Here is a 19,411-nt window from a genome sequence, read left to right on the forward strand (position 1 = left end):
TACTATGGTCACTTTACACTAAAATGGACTTTTTTTTGTTCTACTTGTGTTCTTTCTCGTATAATTTTGTATGTTTAATTTATGTTCTTCTTATGAATTCTACTTACATAACACTATGTGCCTATGATGTGGCTGCAACTAAGTTTTTTATTGCACCTGTACACACATGTACTTGTGCATACGACAATAAACTCAACTTTGACCCAGATAATGAAAGAAACTGTTCTGCTGCTCTAGGTGACATAGATTCAGTTATACAGCAAAGGAAACAGACGCTTCGGCCCAACTCATCCCTGTCAACCAAGGTGCCTAACTGAGCTAGTCCCATAACCCTCTAAACCTTTCCTATCCATGTACCTGTCCAAATGCCTTTTAAATGTAATTGTACCTGCCTCTACCACTTCCTCTGGCAGCTTGTCCCACATACCCACCACCTTTGTGTGGGAAAAGTTGCCCCTCAGGGTCCCTTTTAAATCTTTCCCCTCTGGTTTTAGACTCCTTATCCTGGGAAAAGGGCTGATTATTTTCCTTATCTGTGCCCCTCATGATTTTATAAACCTCTATGTCACCCCTCAGCCTCCTACATTCCAGGGAAAACAGTCCCAGCCTATCCAGTCTCCCCTTACAACTCAAGAACATCTTTGTAATTCTTCTTTGCACTGTCTCCAGTTTAATAACATTCTACCTATAGCAGGGAGACCAAAACCCTACACAGTGCTCCAAGTGTGCCCTTACCAACATCCTGTACAGTTGCAACATGATGCACCAAGTGAGTTACTTCAAGGTAGGGAGGGAGACAAGGGAGGGCAAAGGGGGGGAAATTTAGGACGTCGATGTTTTCACAGTGGGTTTTAATCTGGCTGGTCAACAAAACAGTGAAGATGTGATACTCAGCACACGTTGGGTGAGGTGGTACATGTTCTTGTGATGGGCAAGGGGCAACAGACATCATTCAGGGAGCTGGGGTGGGTCAACAGACCAAGGAAGGACTACAAGCAAAGGGAAGGTGCTCTTTACCTGGGTGATGACACTCTCCATCTCTGCTTTCCTCTCTGCCGAGCATTTCTTATCGGACATCAATTTCTGCAGATGAGCTGCAACAGCAGAAGACAATGAAGGAACATTCTGTACAGCCAAGACCACACCTTACTGCAGTTTAGCTCAGACACAGAAGCACCGGGTTGACCTGTCAGAACTCTCTGGCTAATTGGCCAAGCGTGTGATCTGACGAAGGAGCTACAACCTGAAATTAACCGTTTCTCTCTCCACAGACGCTGCCCAATCTGCTGAGTATTTCCAGCACTTTTTTTTAAAAATATATTTCAAAAGGACAAAGTGTATTCTTCACTTCATGGGAGCCTTTAGCGCATTGGGCATTTGAGTAGCATTTGTCTAGCAGCTGTGTGTCCTGTCCCAGCTGCAGAAAAGCTTTGGGGACACGAGGCTGCAGATGCTGGAATATGGAGCAACAGGACTCAAGTTCTTATTGAGACTTGTGAACTTTGTGCTTGATGCATTTGCAGACGAGGGAGAAGGGGAGGAACAGAGTGCTCTCATTGCAGTCACACACTCTATATCACATTACTGCTCTGTACAGTCCAACAGAAATCACTTGCAATAGGTCATGCTAACCCCATTTTAGACAAATCCTAGTATAAAAACACCTACAGTACAGGTAAACGCATTTCCCCCCCTCCACCAAAGGACACACATCATTCACAATTAATCTATAACCTCAAATAGCTCCTTCTGTTACCAACATCGACCATCATTCTGAGCAACGATTTAGGCAGATCTACTTTGGACAAACAACGTGCCTTCAACCCAATCTCAAGACGAGACCCCCTCAACGCACCAGGACCCCTTTTCTCAGTCCTGCAGTCCATGGCTTTTCTAAGCAGGCACACCGAATTAGAGAAGGACTGGTCCCCTGCTTTGAACCCATGCCACCTATAAATTGGACCAAATGGACAAGCTCCCCAACCCGTAGTCATACTGACTGCAGTACTTCAATGTTCATAATAGTGGCTGGGTAGCAGATTGAAGCTGAAGTTGGAAGTGAGGGGGTTGGGGGGGGGGGGGGGGGGGGGTGGTGGTGGAGAGAAAAGCCATTCGACAATACGAAACACAGGCCCTTCAGGAGTACATCCCAACTTGGGAGGGGCAAGGAGCTGAACACAGAATCTTCCCAGAAAGGTTACAGGAGACATGGAACCCCTTCTTGGGGGATTGGGGGTGGGGGGAGGCATGCAGGATGGAAGGCGGCCATTTGGACCATGATGTCCATGTGGACACATGGGGCTGTTTAGATTGGTCCTGTTCCTCATATCTTCCTCCGTAAGCCCCACAGGTTTGGCTCCAGTGCTCCAGGGATTCCCAGCGTCTCTGCTCCCCCACAACAGAGGGTTCCAGATCCCGCTACCCCTGGAGTGTGTCACCATGGCTCACCCCAAACCCCTACCCAAGAGAGCAAGCATTACCTTTCAGCAGGTGGTCGGCACGGAAACACTCCCCGTTTTTCAGGTCCTTCACCATGTAGTCGGCAAACTTGTCCACATGCCCAGATGTCCTGCAACGTCAACCACCAAAGCTCAGCCAGACAGTCTTACGTTATCGAAAATCTCAGAGTTACGACCCTACTCATTCACCTGACTGGCTTAAAGACAACCCAGTGTTATTCTAAAAAAGAAATGAAGCCCCAACAGCTATCTATCAGGGTGATCCAAGCCAAGCAGAGCCTCTGTGTGACAATTCCTGGGAACTATGGACCCACAATTTTCTTCAAGCAGTTGTTAGTTGGAATGGATCTCCAACAATGAGTCCCTCAAAGCCTAGACAACAAGAGATCGTCATACAGCACGGAAACCGGCCCTTCAGCCCATCTCGTCCATGCCGACTGCTGCCCAGTGAGCTAGTCCCATCTGCCCGTGTTTGGCCCATAGCCCTCTAAACCTCTCCTATCCATGTACTTATCTAGATGGCTGTTAAATGTTGCTCATGTGCCCGCCTCAACCACTATTTCTGGCGGCTCATTCCAAATACGCACCACCCTTTGCGCGAAGAAGCTGCCCCTGATGTCCCTATTTAAACCTCTCCCCTCTTGTTTTTAGCACCCCCTCCCTGGGGAAAAGGGTCTGTGCTTTCACCCTGTCTATGACCTTGGACCAGTTAAGAGTATCTAGATTGGTTGGAGGAAGTTTCTTCCCCTGAAATTGGCTCTGGATTTTCGGGACATGACGTGGTTTTGGGTGGGGTGGTGACGTGCCTATATTGCAAAGCATCAATGGCAGTTCAGTGGGTAACCTGAATAAGGCTGGGTGCTCAATCCTCAGCAATAGTATCTATGGTTCCACACGAGTGACTTGTCCGATGCTATGTGCCTGCGATTCAACTGCAGGTAGGTTTCTCACTGCACCTGTGCATACATGTGCTTATGCCTGTGACAATAAACTCGACTTTGGACAGAGGTACTTCAATGGCCAAAGACTACCTTGGGCCATCCTGAGTTCAAGAAAGGTGCTATGGAAATGAAGGCATTTCTCTGAAAAATTGGCGAGAGAACGCATTGAAGGAATGTTGGGAAGAAGTGTATAAATAATCCTCGGAAGGACTAAAGTCTCACAGGAACAGAATCTCAAACAGCAACCTGGTCACCAGAGGACAGCACCAGGACTGGAAGCCCAAAGACCAGCAGACAAGATCCACTCCCTACAGAAAATCATCCATCACTTGGCCTGGTGAGCTGTTAATGAAGCTGCACAGTGAAGATAATTTTACAATAACATTCCCTGACTGTGACTGGAGGGTGAAAGCCAGCCTTACCAACATTCACATCACCCCTCAGCCTCCGACACGCCGGAGAAAGCAACCCAAATTTGTCCAACCTCTCTTTACATCTGATACTCTCTAACCCAGGCAGCATCCTGGTGAACCTCTTCTGCACCCTCTCCAAAGCCTCCACATCCTTCCTGTATAACAGGGCAACCAAAACTGCACACAGTACTCCAAGTTTGACCTACCAACGTTTTATACAGCTGCAATGCAACTTCCCTACTTTTATGCTCAGTTGTTCCTCGATTACTCTACAAAATCTTGAATCTCTATTTTCAAAGCTCATCTTACCCCTCTCTGCTCCAAAGAGAACTATGCCAGTCTATCCAGCATCCACACATGACTGAAGTCCCAAATTCCTGGTGCTATTCCAATAAATGCCAGCGTTCCAGGATTACCAGTCACTGTCACTGATAGGTTGAGGGAGCTACACTCACCGTGCACCTTCCCCGCCTTTCACCCACACACCGAGTGCAGCCCCAACCCTCCCATCACCCAATCCACTCTGCCACAACACCTCCTGCCTCTATACCCCTCCCCACCCTAAGCTCCGTGCACCCGCAGCCCCAGGACTTACTTGAGGACTGGCTCGGGAGTCAGCATGGTGCAGTCGATCTCCAGAATCTGCTCCTCCTGGATGAAGTGTTGCCGCCAGATCTGCAGGGTGTTGTTCTTCAGAGCACAGCCAACGGGACCAAAGTCGTACAGACCGCTCACCCCTGGGCGAGGCAGAGTTGGACACCAGTCACCTGTTACCCTTGCTGCTGACCCCTCTCCCACCACCCAGACAACCGCCTCACAGGGCCTTTCCTACAGTCAGGATTCAATGGGTTGTTTCCCCCGGTGGGACCGTCTGTAAACAGGATGCCTAGTCTCACAATGAGAGGGTTGGAATTCTCTGTGGAAACTGCAGATGCTGGAATCTGGAGCAAAAAACAAGCTGCTGGAGAAACTCAGCAGGTCAGGCAGCATCTGTGGAGGGAAATGGACAGTCAACATTTTGGGTCAAGACCCTCCATATTGATTGTCCATTTCCCTCCTGACCCATTAAAAAAAACAAGCTGCTGGAGGAACTTAAACTTGTTCTCTATCTCAGAGGATCACATCATCATGTGATTCAAGACCAAGTTTTTGGGCAGTAAAGGTATCAGAAGTGGGGAAGTCAGGAAAGTGGGGCTGATACAAAAGATCAGCCATCCTATCAGCTGGTGGAGAAAACACAAAGAAACTACAGCCAACTCCAGCTCCTAGCTGTTATAGTGTAATCATAGAACAGAAACAAGTCCTTCCCCCATCAAGGCCATGCCAATCATCAAGCACCCATTTACACTAATCCTACACAAATCCCATTTTGTTCTCCCCATATTCTCATCAAGGTATCGGATTCCCCCGATTCTGCCACTCACCTACACACTGGGGACAATTTACAGTGGCCAATTAATCTACCAACATGCATGTTTTTGGGATGTCGAGGGAAACCGGTGCACTCGGGGGAAATGTGTGAACTCCACACAGACAGCGCCGGAGGTCAGGATTGAACCTGGATCTTTGGACCCGTGAGGCAGCAGCTCTGCCAGTTGTGACACTGTGCTGTCCAATGATACTGGAGAGTGCAAGGAACACATTACTGGCCCAGGAACCCAGAGGAATGGAATAAAGAGCCACAGGACTGGTTCAATCGGCAGTTTGAGATTCTGTGTCCTGCTGTTAATGGTTCTAAAAGTCCAAACGCAGTCAGTAAAAGTGGCCACAAAGTTGTCGGATTTTTACAAAATCTTAAGAGTTTTACAACGAACATTAGGGATGGAAACTGGTCAGCCTTACCAGTCCAGCCTACACGTGACTCCAATCCAAAGCGGATGTGGTTGACTTTTAACCACCCTCTGAGGCGACCAAGGCAAGCCATTTGGTTGTATTAGAACCTCCAAAGATGGACAATAAATGCCAGCCTTGCCCATAATGCCCATTTCTCACCAAAGTCACTTTTAATACAGGGCGAGCAAAACACCAACGTCCCAGACTGCAGAAACTGGAAGTCCAATGAGTCGGTGTACTGGGGCAGCATCATGAAAGTTGCTGACCTGTTGCAAAACCCAACTGGTTCACTTCAGCCCTGTGGAAAGCAAACGCAGGTCCTGATGCAGACGTTTAGTGCACAGGATAGTCTGGGAGAAACTCCAAACACAACACAAGAAGAGGATTTGAGAAACAGTCAGCTGCAAAATTTATGACTTGCAGCCTGAAAGGAGATCCGAGCCCTGCCAGAGTGGAATATCCAAGCTGGAGAGTGGGCAAGACCTCCCCACTAGCCCCATCCTGTAACTGGACTCTCAATGGAGAAGAAGGCACATAGTCACAACACACTGGACACAATACCTATGAGTAGGCTTGTCAGACAAGCTGGGAATTTCCTGCCCAACAGTGAATCATTATGTGAATGCTCACTTCCTCAAACAAGCCCAGAGTTCTCCTACCTCCATAGATGGCAAAGGCCTGGTCATAGAAGAACCTCCGCTTTAGTGTGTCCTCCATTTTAGTTCGGTCGACGATGTCATCCTTGGGTTGCAGAGACAACTCCTGCAGAGACAGGGACAACAAGCAGAGGTTGGTACAGAATTGAAACAGAAACCTGGTCAGGTAAAACCAAAGGAACATTAACAGCATTTTCAATAAAACTGGTCAAACACACAGATCTCCAAATCAGCACCACCCTGCCTTAGAGTTAGCAGCAATGAAATCTACACTACAGACAAGGACAGCTTCCATCCCACTGTTATAATATTGACCAGCTTCCTAGCATGATAAGATGGACTTGTGACCTGACAATCTACCTTACACTTACTGCCTACCTGAACTGCACTTTCTCTGTAACTGTGACACTTTATTCTGCATTCTGTATTGTTTTACCTTGTACTACCTCAATGCATTGTGGAATGAATTGATCTGTATAAACAGTATGCAAGACAAGTTTTTCACGTACCTTGGTACAAGTGACAATAATAAACCAATTCCAACATACCCCCAGTAATTCTCAGTGTACAATGAGAATGTACACCCAATAATTTCCATAAACTAAGGGTGGTGAGACTGAAAATGACTAGGTGCACAATCTATGGGCTTTGAGAATGATGATCTTCATAACTTGCAGGGCAACGAGAACGTACATCCAGTGATTCCCATAAACCAGAGGCACTTAGAACCTCTATATGGTCACTCGGAATCTACAGTGAGAATGTTCACACTCTCAATCTACAGGCAGAGTTGGTGTAAACATTCTGCTTGTAGATTGAGAGTGATTTTCAAAGCATGGACAGCAAGAACATAAAGCACAAGAGGTAGATTCTCCCTGGCAGTAGTTTGAAAACCTCTGTCTGTACAATCAACAGGCAGCGAGAACATATACCCAGTAATCCTCAATCTACATTCAGTGGGAATCCAAAACAAAGTTTTTCCACTGTAGCTCAGTACACGTGACAAAATTAAACCAATTTACCAGGTGACCTTTACTCTCCTGGCAGAGAGAATCTACAACTTGTGATTCTCAATCTACAAACAGCAAGAATGTATACCCAGTGATCCTCAATCTACAGGCAGTAAACACATACACCCATAGCTACTCGCTCTACAGGCAGTGAGACTGTATGCCTGATAATTCTCAAACTACAGAGCAGAGAGAATATTCATTGATGATTCTCACTCTCCAGGCAATAAGAATGTACACTATTCATTCTCAATCTGGAGGCAGAATTCATATACACCCAATGATTCTAAATCTTCAGGCAGTGGGAATGTTCACACTGACTCTCACTTTACAGGCACTGTGAACATATACTTGATAATTCTGATAAACCACAGTACTCCTCCCAAACCCAGTGATCCTCAGACTAGGCAATGTTGGGAAATGATCAAGTGTACTGGGCAAGAGACCATGGGCCCCAAAAACATCTTTTGACTAAACTGTTCAGAACCGTTACAATATTAGCATCGACCAACAATGGAGAGCATCAAACATCAGCAAAGTACCCGGAACAGCCTGTCCAAGGCTGTTAGAGGTACTTTACAGAAGGAATGCTTAAAGGCTAAGCAAAGCCAAGTAGTAAAAGAGGAGGAAGTGGAGGGAGCACAATTGGAGGATCCACAGCTTGTGGAACTGGAGGAGATTCAGAGGCACGAAGCAGTGAGAGACTTCATAACCATCAGAACTTCAGCTTTGAGACATTCTTGAACCAGGAGTCAAACCATAGGTGGGGGAACGGAACTTGCTGTGAGTTAACCTGTGGGCAACACTTTATGGAAGATGAAAGGTGCCAGAAGAGCAGTGGAATGGTGGAGAATGAACATGAGCAGTGGATTTGGACTTTGGCAGATTATCCAAGGCTGGCTCAGAACATTGTTGAAATGCATTGTACGAGAAATGGCCATTTAGCCCACTGAGCCCAAAATGTTGTCCAGCCTTGCCTCAAATCCCAGCCCCTGTTCCATGGCCCTATAGGAACTACATATACAAGTATAGTTTAAATGCAATTAAGGGTTTCTGCTTCTGCCCTCCCTCAGGCAACTCAAAGCTGGGGTGAAAACATTTTCCTCATCTCATCCCTAATTCCACTAATTACCAAGTTGGGTGTTGAAATGGTGACAGCTTTGGTGACGTTGATATGGGGCCCCAATCTTTGACCTGAGTCAAGAGGAACTCTGAAGATGTGAATGACCTGGTTCAGCCCATCAGCAGCCAGAGAGATGGAATTGCTGAGGTGGGAGCAGAGGTTATGGAAGGGACTGCAGGCAAAGTGGGGAACGAGCGGAGGGCTGGGACTATAAACCCTAGCTCCGAATTCTCACACAAGGCTTATAGTCAGTCACAGGACCAGAGTCCATGAACCTGTGGAATTCTCCAGAGTCACACAGCACAGAAAAAGGCCCTTCAGCCCAGCATGTCCATGCTAACAATCAAATAGCTATCAATACTAATGCCATTTACCAGCACTTAGTCCATAGCTTGCTGTACCTTGGTGATTCAAATCACCATCTAGATGCTTCCTAGAGTCATACAGCACGGAAACAGGCCCTACGACCCAACTCATCCATGCCGACTGTGTCGCCCAGTGAGCTAGTCCCATCTGCCCGTGTTTGGCCCAGAGCCCTTTAAACCTCTCCTATCCACGTATTTATCTGGATGGCTGTTAAACATTGTTAACCACCTCAACCACTATTTCTGGCAGCTCATTCCAAATATGCACCACCCTTTGTGTAAAGAAGCTGCCTCTGATGTCCCTTTTAAATCTCCCGCCTCTGATCTTAAACCTATGCCCTCTTGTTTTTAGCTCCCCCTCCCTAGGGAAAAGACTATTTTCACCCTGTCTGTGCCCCTCATGGTCTTATACACCTTCTATCAGGTCACCCCTCAATCTCTGACATTCCAGGGAATAAAGTCCTAGTCTATGGTCTATGCAACCCCTCCTTGTAACTCAGACCCCCCTACAAAGTGCAGGCAACATCCTGGTAAATCTTTGCTGCATTCCTTCTCGTTGAGTCACATCTTTTCTACAACAGGGTGACCAAGATTCTCACCCCCTCAGGCAGCACTTTCCAGATGCCAATCACCTTTCCTCAGATCCTCTCTAACCTCCTCCTCACCTACACCCTTTCAACACCACTCCTATGGGGAAAAGTTTCCTACTTTCTACCTATACACGTCCCTTATAATTTTGTATACCTCCATCAGCATCCTCCGCTCCAAGGAAAGCAAACCCAGCCTTTCCGGTATCTCATAACCGAAACACTCCATCGCAAAGTAACACCCTGGCGAATCTCCCCTGCAGAGGGTTGTACCTGTTCAGTCAATGTGCTCAAGACTTGTGTTTCCAATGGGAATCAAGGTAACACAGGTTGCCGTGAGCTTATTAAATGGACGAGCAGGCTCAGGGGACCACATTGTAAACTACTGCTCCTACCTCTATCTTATTAATTATAGAAAGCTCAGCTCAACCAATGGATGCTGGAGAAGCAGTGAAGGCTTCTTGAGGCAGGGTGAAGGGCCAGAATCAGGTCCATCAGGTGGTGCAAGTCAGAGAACGCTACCGACAGAGCACGCAGATGAGAAATAAGAAGACAGGAAGGGAGCAGAGTTGGAAGAGATGTTACATTGTGTGACCACGGCACAATCCACGTCACACGCCGTCGCGAACAGCAGCAAGGCTGCAGCTCGTACCTTGGCTTCCAAGATCCTTTTCCGCACTTTCAGTTCTGCCACTGCCTTATCGACATCCACCTGTGGAGCGCTCTCTGCTTTCAGCTTCCGGACAAGTTCTCCCTGGAAAGGAATGTAACAGAGCCGAATTAGGACATGTTGGAGGGAGTACACAGTCTAACAGCTGGGGCAGTAGGCTTCTTCAGTAAGAGGGCTCCCATTCAACTGCAGAAGCAATATGCTACGTGTGCCGAGACTCAGAATTCAACTGGAAAGAATTCAACTGGGGTTTATTTCTACAACTGCAGGAACTGCACCTTTGGACAAGCCACACTTGGAGTATTACATGCACATCTGGTTGCTATGCTATAGGAAGGATGTGATTAAGCTGGAGAAGGCACAGAAAAGATTCACAGGAATGTTGCCCAAACTGGAGGGTTTGAGTTAAAGGAGAGAGTGGACAGGCTGGGAGTGTTTTTCCTGGAGCAAAGCAGAGGGGTGACCTTACAGAGATGTGTAAAATCATGAGGGGAATAGACAGGGTATATAGCCACAGTCTTTTTCCCACGGTAGGAGAGTCTAACACTAGATAGCCTAGGTTTAAGTTGAGAGGAGAAATATTTAAAGGGAGTCTGAGGGGCAAGTTTTTCCTCCCCCCCCCACACAGAGGGCAGTGGGTATATGTAGTGGAGCTGGTTGAGGCAGGAAAATTATAATTCTTAAAATGTATTTGAACAGGTACATGGATAGGAAAGGTTTAGAGGGATATGGGCCAAATGCAGACCTGAGATCAGCATCTTGGTTGGCATGGATGAGTTGGGCCGAAGGGCCTGTTTTCATGATGTATAACTGTATGAATCTGTAACTCTATGAATTCAGGCATTCATTGCCTGTTCCTAACAGTCAGGGCACAGAAACAGCCCTTTCGGCCCACTGAGTCTGTGCTGATTTATATCAACTCTTATTTTGTTCTCCCCACATTCCCATCAACCCCTCAGATTCTAACCACTCACCCACACACTCGGGGTAATTTACAGCAGCCAGTTAACCTGCACATCGTTGGGATGTGGGAGGAAACCAGAGCACCTGGGGGAAACCCACGCAGTCACAGGGAGAACATGCAAACTCCACACAGGCAGCACTGGAGGCCCGGATCGACCCCAGGTTGCTGGAGCTGTGAGGCAGTGGGTCTACCAGCTGTACCCTTGGGGAGTAAATGCAATACCCACTGTGGATAGCACACTCAGCTGTCATGATACGTTGCAGTGAAGGGAAGGAGTGTTCAAGGTGATGGAAGGGGTGCCAATCAAGGTTACAAACGAGCAAGTAGAATTCATTTGGAGGGGATTTCTCCCTGAAGTAGTGAGGTGATTGGAAAGCCCATGCTCTGAATAATCTGTACCCATGTGAAAATTCCACTCTGCCAAAGACCGCTTGCACTGTTCTAGATGGCTCCTAACTTTGGACACAATGACGCTCCAATGCATTTTATAACTTTTTTTGGGAAGTGTTGTCACAACTTCTGGAGAGGGTTCAGAGAAGATTTACGAGGATGATTCCCAGAATGAAAGGGCTTACATACGAGGAGTGTTTGTCGGCTATTGGACTGCATTCATTGGAGTACAGAAGAATGAGAGGGGACCTCCTAGAAACATTTTGAACGTTGAAAGGACTGAACAGAGTAAATGTGGCTAACTTGTTTCCCTTGGTGGGCGAGTCCAGGACAAGAGGGCACAGTCTTAGAATTAGAGGGTACCCATTTAGAACAGAAATGAGGAGAAATTTCTTTAGCCAGAGGGTCGTGGATTTACGGAATTCGTTGCCACATACAGCTGTGGAGGCCCGATCATTGGGGGTGTTTAAGGAGGAGATTGAAAGGTATCTAATCAGTCAAGGTATCAAGGAATATGGGGAAAAGGCTGGGAATTGGGGCTAGATGGGAGAATAGTTTAGCCAATGGTGAGGTAGTGGGATGGGCCGAATGGCCTACTTCTGCTCCTTTGTCTTGTGACCTTGTGAACTGCAATGCAGGAAATGCAGCAGCCACTTTGCTTGTAACCACCTCCCAAGGAAGCACAATGCTGACTGTACCCACCACCAACAATATTCTGCGTTTACTGACTTGAGATCAACTGGCACCCCTTCCTCACGGTAAACATTACTTCACTCCCTCCACAGAGGTTGAAGAAGCTGGCGGTTTCAGGTGCAAGAGCTTCCTGCAACTTTTCCAATGTAGCTGTGTCAGTAAACCAATGGGTCACAGTGAGATACAGCAGCTCTACAGAGCAGCTGAGTAACTCACCCATTCTCTGGTCCCAATAGGCAGCGAGTACAGAAACAGGACCTTCAGACCACCAAGTCTGCACCCACCATCAAGCACCCATTCCCAATCATCCCACATTCATTTTACTCTCCCCACATTCCCATCAATTCCCTGCATACTCTACCACTCACCTACACACTAGGAGCAACTTACAGCAGCCTATTAACGTACTGTATGTGGGAGAAATACTGCAGCAGCTGGACAAAACCCTACGCAGTCACAGGGAGAACGTGCAAACTCCACACAGGCAGCACCACAGGTCAGGATCAAACCTGGGTCCCCTGGAGCTGAGAGGCATGGGCTCTAACTGCAACACTGTGCCGTCCGTAAAAATCAGACAAACTCATCAGCAAGCTTTAGTAGAAATAACCAGTATATCCCAAGGCTCCAGACTTTCAACCTGGGCTTGGATGTCTGCACCAGGACTGATACCATTATTTAGCCAGTTATGGTTTCAACAGGAAGTAACCAGCTAGTCCTGTGCATAGTGACACTGAAGGTATGGAACCAATGCACTCACAGGTAGATGCACACAGGAAACAGGGTACAGAAGGGGAAAAATATACCAGTCAGCTGCTGCATTTCCTACACTGACTACACTTCTGTTCGTCTCTGGGACATATCAAGGTTACAGAAGGAGTTGTACAAATCCACATTCTTTTATTCTTTGTTGCACTGTTTGGATCAAAAATCTACCGTGATTACAGGGATGGGGAGACAGAGAGGGCATAAGGCAGTGCCCTGAATCTGGGAGGTTATTCGAGTGGGATCACGAAACAGAAACTTGTAACACAGCCGTGCTATATAAACAGGAGTGAGTCATTAGAGAGTCAGGCTGCAGCTCAGCAGTGCAGGAGGGAAACGTGGCAGGGGCGGGTTCTGGTGAACTACACTGCAGCAGGCAGGGTGCTGAAGCTGTACTCTGAGAGGCACGCACGGCACAGAGAAACATGTGTGGGTCAGCCATAGCACCGCCCCACAGACACAGTCCTGCCCCACAAGCCTTCTCACGCAATCAGGGGAGGCATTTGAAAATAACCTCAGTGTACGATTCACATCCAGTGGTTCAGAATCCCAGGGAAGGACATGAAATGCCAGGATTTACGTTTCCACAAAGATCCTGAAACCTTTTTCATTCACTTCCAACCACATAAAACAACACCATCTAATATATCAAATCTTCCTACTTCAAACCCAACACTTCCAAAACAACTTTATACAAATGAAGGTGCAACGAATCAGACACTGGGTCTGTTTAATCCTCTCAAACCTACATCCTTCCGACAGTTCAAGGAATTTACGCACCACATTTACACTAACACTTCACTGTGGCACTAAATGGCACATTGCAGTCTCTGTGTCATAACCCTTTCTCTTTCAGATGAAATGTTAAGAGGGGCTCTTTACTTTCAGACTGAAGAACAACTAGGGACTTCTAACCCTCTGACCAATAGTTATCCCCCAGTCACTATCACTAGAGCAGATTACCAGATCGTTATCATGGTGCTTTCAGTGGGAGCTCACTGCACACAAATAGGCTGCCCTGTTTACTACAACACTTCAAGAGGAAACATGCTGCATTGACTGTAGGGCACCTTGGGACAAGTTGAAGGGGGAATGATATGATCAAAGGTTACAGAATTGGATTTACAGAAAGGATTGGAGACACAAGAGACCGCTGATGTCGGAATCTGGAGCAACAAACAATCTGCTGGAGGAACTCAGCGGGTCAGGCAGCATCTGTGGAGGGGGAAAGGATCCAAAAGCGTCTCAACCCGAACTATCAACAATTCTCTTCCTGCCCCCCACAGATGCTGCTGGACCCGCTGAGATCCTCCAGCAGTTTGCTTTCAGCTTGTAAAAAAAAAAGGACTGATTGATAATTTAAACATAACGATCACAGATACAGAAGCGAGGAGGGAATTGTGCTCGACACCTGAGCACCAAACATTAAATGTAACCAATATAAATAACATTACAGCAGAACCAGACCATCTGTAATTAAACTGGCGCCTGGTCTCAGCTCTGCACCAGGGCGCAGGCCTGGCTCCCTCTCTGCAGCCCCGGCCTCTCTAACACCCTCCTCCCGGCTCCCTCACCCTCCCACCCGGACACCGACCCCCGGCCCCTCCAACACCCTCCTCCCGCTCCCTCACCCTCCCACCCCCGGCCTCTGCCCATCTTCCCTTCCCTCTCTCCCACCCCCCCCCCCGGACCCCCGGCCTCTCCCCACCCCCCCCCCCCGACCCCACCCCGACCTCTCCCATCCCGATCCCCGGCCTCTCCCACCCCTGGCCCTGGCCCACCCCCCGGATCCCCGGCCTCTCCCACCCCCCGGGCCCCAACCTCTCCCCACCCCCCGGACCCCCGGCCTCTCCCACCCCCCGGACCCCCGGCCTCTCCCCCCCCCCGGACCCCTCCCATCCCGATCCCCGGCCTCTCCCCCCCCCGGCCCCGGCCCACCCCCCGGACCCCCGGCCTCTCCCACCCCCCGGACCCCCGGCCTCTCCCCCCCCCCCCCCGGACCCCTCCCATCCCGATCCCCGGCCTCTCCCACCCCTGGCCCCGGCCCACCCCCCGGACCCCCGGCCTCTCCCACCCCCCGGACCCCCGGCCTCTCCCACCCCCCGGGCCCCGGCCTCTCGCACCTGCTCCCGCACCGCCTGCCTCAGCGGCGCCAGCGCCTGCTCGGCGGTGCTCGCGTCCCCGTCCATGCCGGCGGCCTGGCGCTGCCACCACGGCCGCTGCTGCTGGTGTTTCCTGGGCGACGGCGGCGGCGGCGGCGGCTGGTGCTGGAGGAGGCCCGGGCCCGACACACCCAACCGCCGGACGGACACGCCGGGCAACACCGCGCGGAAAGAGGAGGCGACGGCGGCCCGCAGGAGCATGAGGCGCGGGAGGGGGGCGGGGCGGGGCTGACGGGCGGGGGGAGGAGCCAATGAGGGGCAGGGATTAGACTAGAGGGCGGGGTTTAGGGGAGGAAGAGGAGCCAATGAGGGGTGTAGATTACACCTGGGGGGGGGGACGGGTTTATGGATGGGGAGAGGAGCGAATGAAGGTCGGGGATTAAACCAGAGGGGCGGTGCATATGGATCCAGAGTAGCCAATAGGGAGCAGGGATTGGTGCAGTGGGCGGGGATTATTGTTAGGGATAGGAACCTATGAGGGGTGTAGATTAGAGGGACGGGGTTTATGGATGGGGACAGGAGCCAATGAGAGACGGGGATTAGACTAGAGGGGCGGGGTTTGGGGGGTGAGGGTTAGAGAGTGGGCGGGGTGAGGGAGTGGGCGGGGCAGCCCGGGAGGGGAGGACAGTGACACCTTCGGAGGGAGGAGGAACTGCAGACGGTGGATGATGAAATCCAGGGGTCCGGGCTCCAGTATCCACGGACAGCGCCGCCTCCTGCGGAGGAGGGAGGTGCAGTGGGTGGATGATGAAATCCAAGGGTTCCCTAAGCACAGGACGCCTGACCATGAAGGAATTGTTGGAATCACAGCTCCTTCCTCTGTTTGAAGCTTCTCTGTTCAACATTTGTACCTGCACAGCTCAGTTTGAGATGCAGATGGAAGAGTTGAACTATTGAGCAGTTCCCTTATACAATGAGATGGACTCTGACCTCAGGATCTACCTTGTTGTGACCTTGCACCTTATTGCACTGCACTTTCTCTGTAGCCGTGACACTTTGTACTGTAGCAGGCACGATAGCGTGGTGGTTAGCATAATTCTTTACAGCGCCAGAGACCCGGGTTCAAATCCGGCCGCTGTCTGTAAGGAGTTTGTACGTTCTCCCCGTGTCTGCGTGGGTTTCCTCCGGGTGCTCCGGTTTCCTCCCACATTCCAGAGACGTACGGGTTAGGAAGTTGTGGGCATGCTATGTTGGCACTGGAAGCGTGGTGACACTTGAGGGCTGCCCCCCCAAAATCACCAAGCAAAAAGATGCATTTCACTGTGTGTTTCAATGTACATGTGACTAATAAAGATCTTATTGTTTTTACCCATACTACATCAATGCACTCTGTACTAACTCAGTGTAACTGCACTGTGTAATGAATTGACCTGTACGATCAGTATGCAAGACAAGTTTTTCACTGTACCTCGGTACAAGTGACAATAATAAACCAATACCAAAAAAGAGACTGCATTTGCTGTCGATATCTCAGTGTTGGGGTGCGATGGTGGCTTGAGGTATCTCTGTTCTGGCCATTCACATTCATCTGTTACACCCCTGTAATCAACCTGGAGACTAAACCAAAGAACATTAGAAACAAGTAGTCCCTCAGTCCTGTTCTGCCATTGGACTAGATTATGTTATGTTTCCATCGTCCCCACCATTCTACACCCTTTGATCTGTGGAGCATTTGAAAACCTACCAGTCTCAGCCGTTCAAAGGCTCATTGCATATCAGAGCCCTCCAAGGCAGAGAATTCCAAAGATTTACAGTCCTATCATGGTCATTGAGCCATACAGCTCAGAAACAGGCCCTTCAGCCCAACTAGCCCATGCCAACCAAGGGACCCACCTGAGCTAATCCCGTTTTTAAGATATCTTTATTACTCACATGTACATCGAAACACACAGTGAAATACATCTTTTGCATAGTGTTCTGGGGGCAGCGCGCAAGTGTCGCCATGCTTCCGGCGCCAACATAGCATGCCCACAACTTCCTAACCCGTACGTCTTTGGAATGTGGGAGGAAACCGGAGCACCCGGAGGAAACCCACGCAGACACGGGGTTATGCTAACCACTACACTACCGTGCTGTGAAGGCCTGGTGAAGTTAACAGAGATGTTTTGGGACCAATCCATAATACAGTAGAAGAGCTGTTGCATGTGTTAAGATGATTGAAGGTAGACAAACGTCCACGTCCAGATGAGGGGTGATCTCATAGATGTATATAAAATCATGAGGGACATAGATAGGGTGAGTGGTCTTCTTTCCAGGATTGGGGAATCGCAAACTAGAGGACATCATTTTAAGGCTAGAGGTGAAAGCTTTAATAAGAACCTGAGGGGCAACATTTTACCCAGTGGGTGGTAGATTTATGGAACCAGCTGCCAGAGGATGTGGGTGAGGCAGGTACGTTAGATACATTTAAGGAGTATGTGGACAGGTATATGGATGACAGGAGTTTAGAGGGATACGGGCCAAGTGCTGGGAAATGGGATTAGCTTGAATATACATCTTGGCCGGCATGGGCCGAAGGACCTTTTTCCGTGCCGTACAACTCAATGACTCTAAGCTTCTATGAGGAATGTAATACTGAAAAGGTTTAATGACCCTTAACGTAACCTGTCTTACTTATAAAGTATTTAGTTGGATTCATTCAGGGAGCATGCCAACGGCGGCGGCAGCAGCTTTTCCAACCCTTTCCTTTGCTCTCGGCCTGCCAGGCCGTTTCAGAACCAAGAGCCAAGTACGTCACTGTGTCTGGAGACTTTGTAAAGTTGGTATATTACCTCCCCTGAGGGACATTAAAGAAAATATCTGGTTCACTAATGTCAAGGTTCAGCATCTTTAATTAACTACGGCCATTCCTCAATTTACGAAAGGTTTGGAAAATGCTTTGTGAAGTGGAATGTCGAATTGTGGGTACTTTGGTGCAGTGTATCCCAGCGGGCAGAGAGCAGCACACTTTGTGGTAAGATTATGCCACATTAATTCACTTTGATTACTGGACCAATAACACAACTACTGTGACAATGTACACACATACACACGCTCTATCATTGTTCATCCAGTTGTACCGGACCTAACTCTTTTCAACCTTACGTCTCCCCAGTTGGCCTGTTTAAAATGAATTTCCACAGAAGGGTCTCTTCCTTATTGGGAGACCACAGTCAGTGCAGATCAGTAGTAACATCTCCTCACGGACAATCAACGCAGGCGCCCCTCAAGGATGCGTGCTTAGCCCATTGCTCTACTCTCTCTACACTCATAACAGTGTGGCTAGGCACAGCTCAAATGCCATCTAATAAATTCGCCGATGACACCACTGTTGTTGGTAGAATCTCAGACGAGGAGGCGTACAGGAGTGAGATAGATCGGCTGGTTGAGTCGCAACAACAACCTCACACTCAACGTCAGGAAGACCAAGGAATTGATTGTGGACTTCAGGAAGGGGAAGTCGGGAGAACACACACCAGTCCTCACTGAGGGGTCAGCAGTGGAAAGGGTGAGCAGCTTCAAGTTCCTGGGTGTCAACATCTCAGAGGATCTATCCTGGGCCCAAAACATTGATACATACATGAAGAAGGCACATCTGTGGCTCTACTTCGTTAGATTCAGTATGTCACCAAAGGCTCTTACTAATTTCTACAAATGTACGGTGGAGAGCATTCTGACTGGTTGCATCACTGCCTGGTATGGAGGCTCCAATGCACAGGATTGCAAGAGGCTGCAGAAGGTTGTAGACTCAGCCAGCTCCATCACGGGTACAACCCTCCCCACCATCGAGGACATCTTCAAGAGGCGGTGCCTCAAGGGCTCTCACCACCCGAGGCACACCCTCTTCACGTTACTACCATCGGGGAGGAGGTACAGGAGCCTGAAGACCCACACTCAACGATTCAGGAACAGCGTATTCCCCTCCGCCATCAGATTTCTGAACGGCCCATGAACCCAATCTCGTTATTCCTTTTTTTTTGCACTATTTATTTATTTTTGTAAGTTATAGTGCCTTTGCACTGCACTGCTGCCGCAAAACCACAAATTTCAGGACGTACAAGTCCGCGATAATAAACCTGATTCTTCTTCCACCGGAACTCAAGCGGAAGATGCCAGGAATTCCCAAAGAGGCAGCAGGCGATCAGGAAACCCCAACACCCCCCTCCCCCAGGAAAGTTTCAGATACGGGGAGAGCTTAGAGAAAAATTCACCCCTCTCTTTAGTCACTGTTGACCAGCTTGGCGTTCTACATCAAGAATGCAACTGGGAAACGAAGCGTTTACACTTTATTTCGCGAAGAAAGTACCAGGCACTTACACAAGATGCAAGATACATCTCACAACACCGAAACTACCCGGTGCAGAGGAATCAGACTGCAAACATTCAGTTAAAGGATGCTGTCAA

The 19,411-nt window shown here is 48.9% G+C and overlaps 1 protein-coding gene across 1 annotated transcript in view; it reads right to left on the reverse strand.

Moving 5' to 3' along the window:
* Positions 1–15,258, reverse strand: part of gars1 (glycyl-tRNA synthetase 1) — a 32,993-nt gene extending 17,735 nt beyond the window's left edge. The window contains exons 1-6 of the mRNA XM_052016752.1: positions 14,990–15,258; positions 10,040–10,141; positions 6,306–6,408; positions 4,409–4,550; positions 2,481–2,569; positions 1,018–1,094 (exon numbers count right to left, since the gene is read on the reverse strand). Coding sequence (XP_051872712.1) covers positions 1,018–1,094; positions 2,481–2,569; positions 4,409–4,550; positions 6,306–6,408; positions 10,040–10,141; positions 14,990–15,229 — 753 coding nt within the window. The 5' untranslated portion in view covers positions 15,230–15,258. The remainder of the gene's footprint in view (positions 1–1,017; positions 1,095–2,480; positions 2,570–4,408; positions 4,551–6,305; positions 6,409–10,039; positions 10,142–14,989) is intronic.
* Between the last annotated feature and the right edge of the window lie 4,153 nt (positions 15,259–19,411).

The sequence above is a fragment of the Pristis pectinata genome, chromosome 5 (assembly GCF_009764475.1).
Source record: "Pristis pectinata isolate sPriPec2 chromosome 5, sPriPec2.1.pri, whole genome shotgun sequence".
NCBI lineage: Eukaryota > Metazoa > Chordata > Chondrichthyes > Rhinopristiformes > Pristidae > Pristis > Pristis pectinata.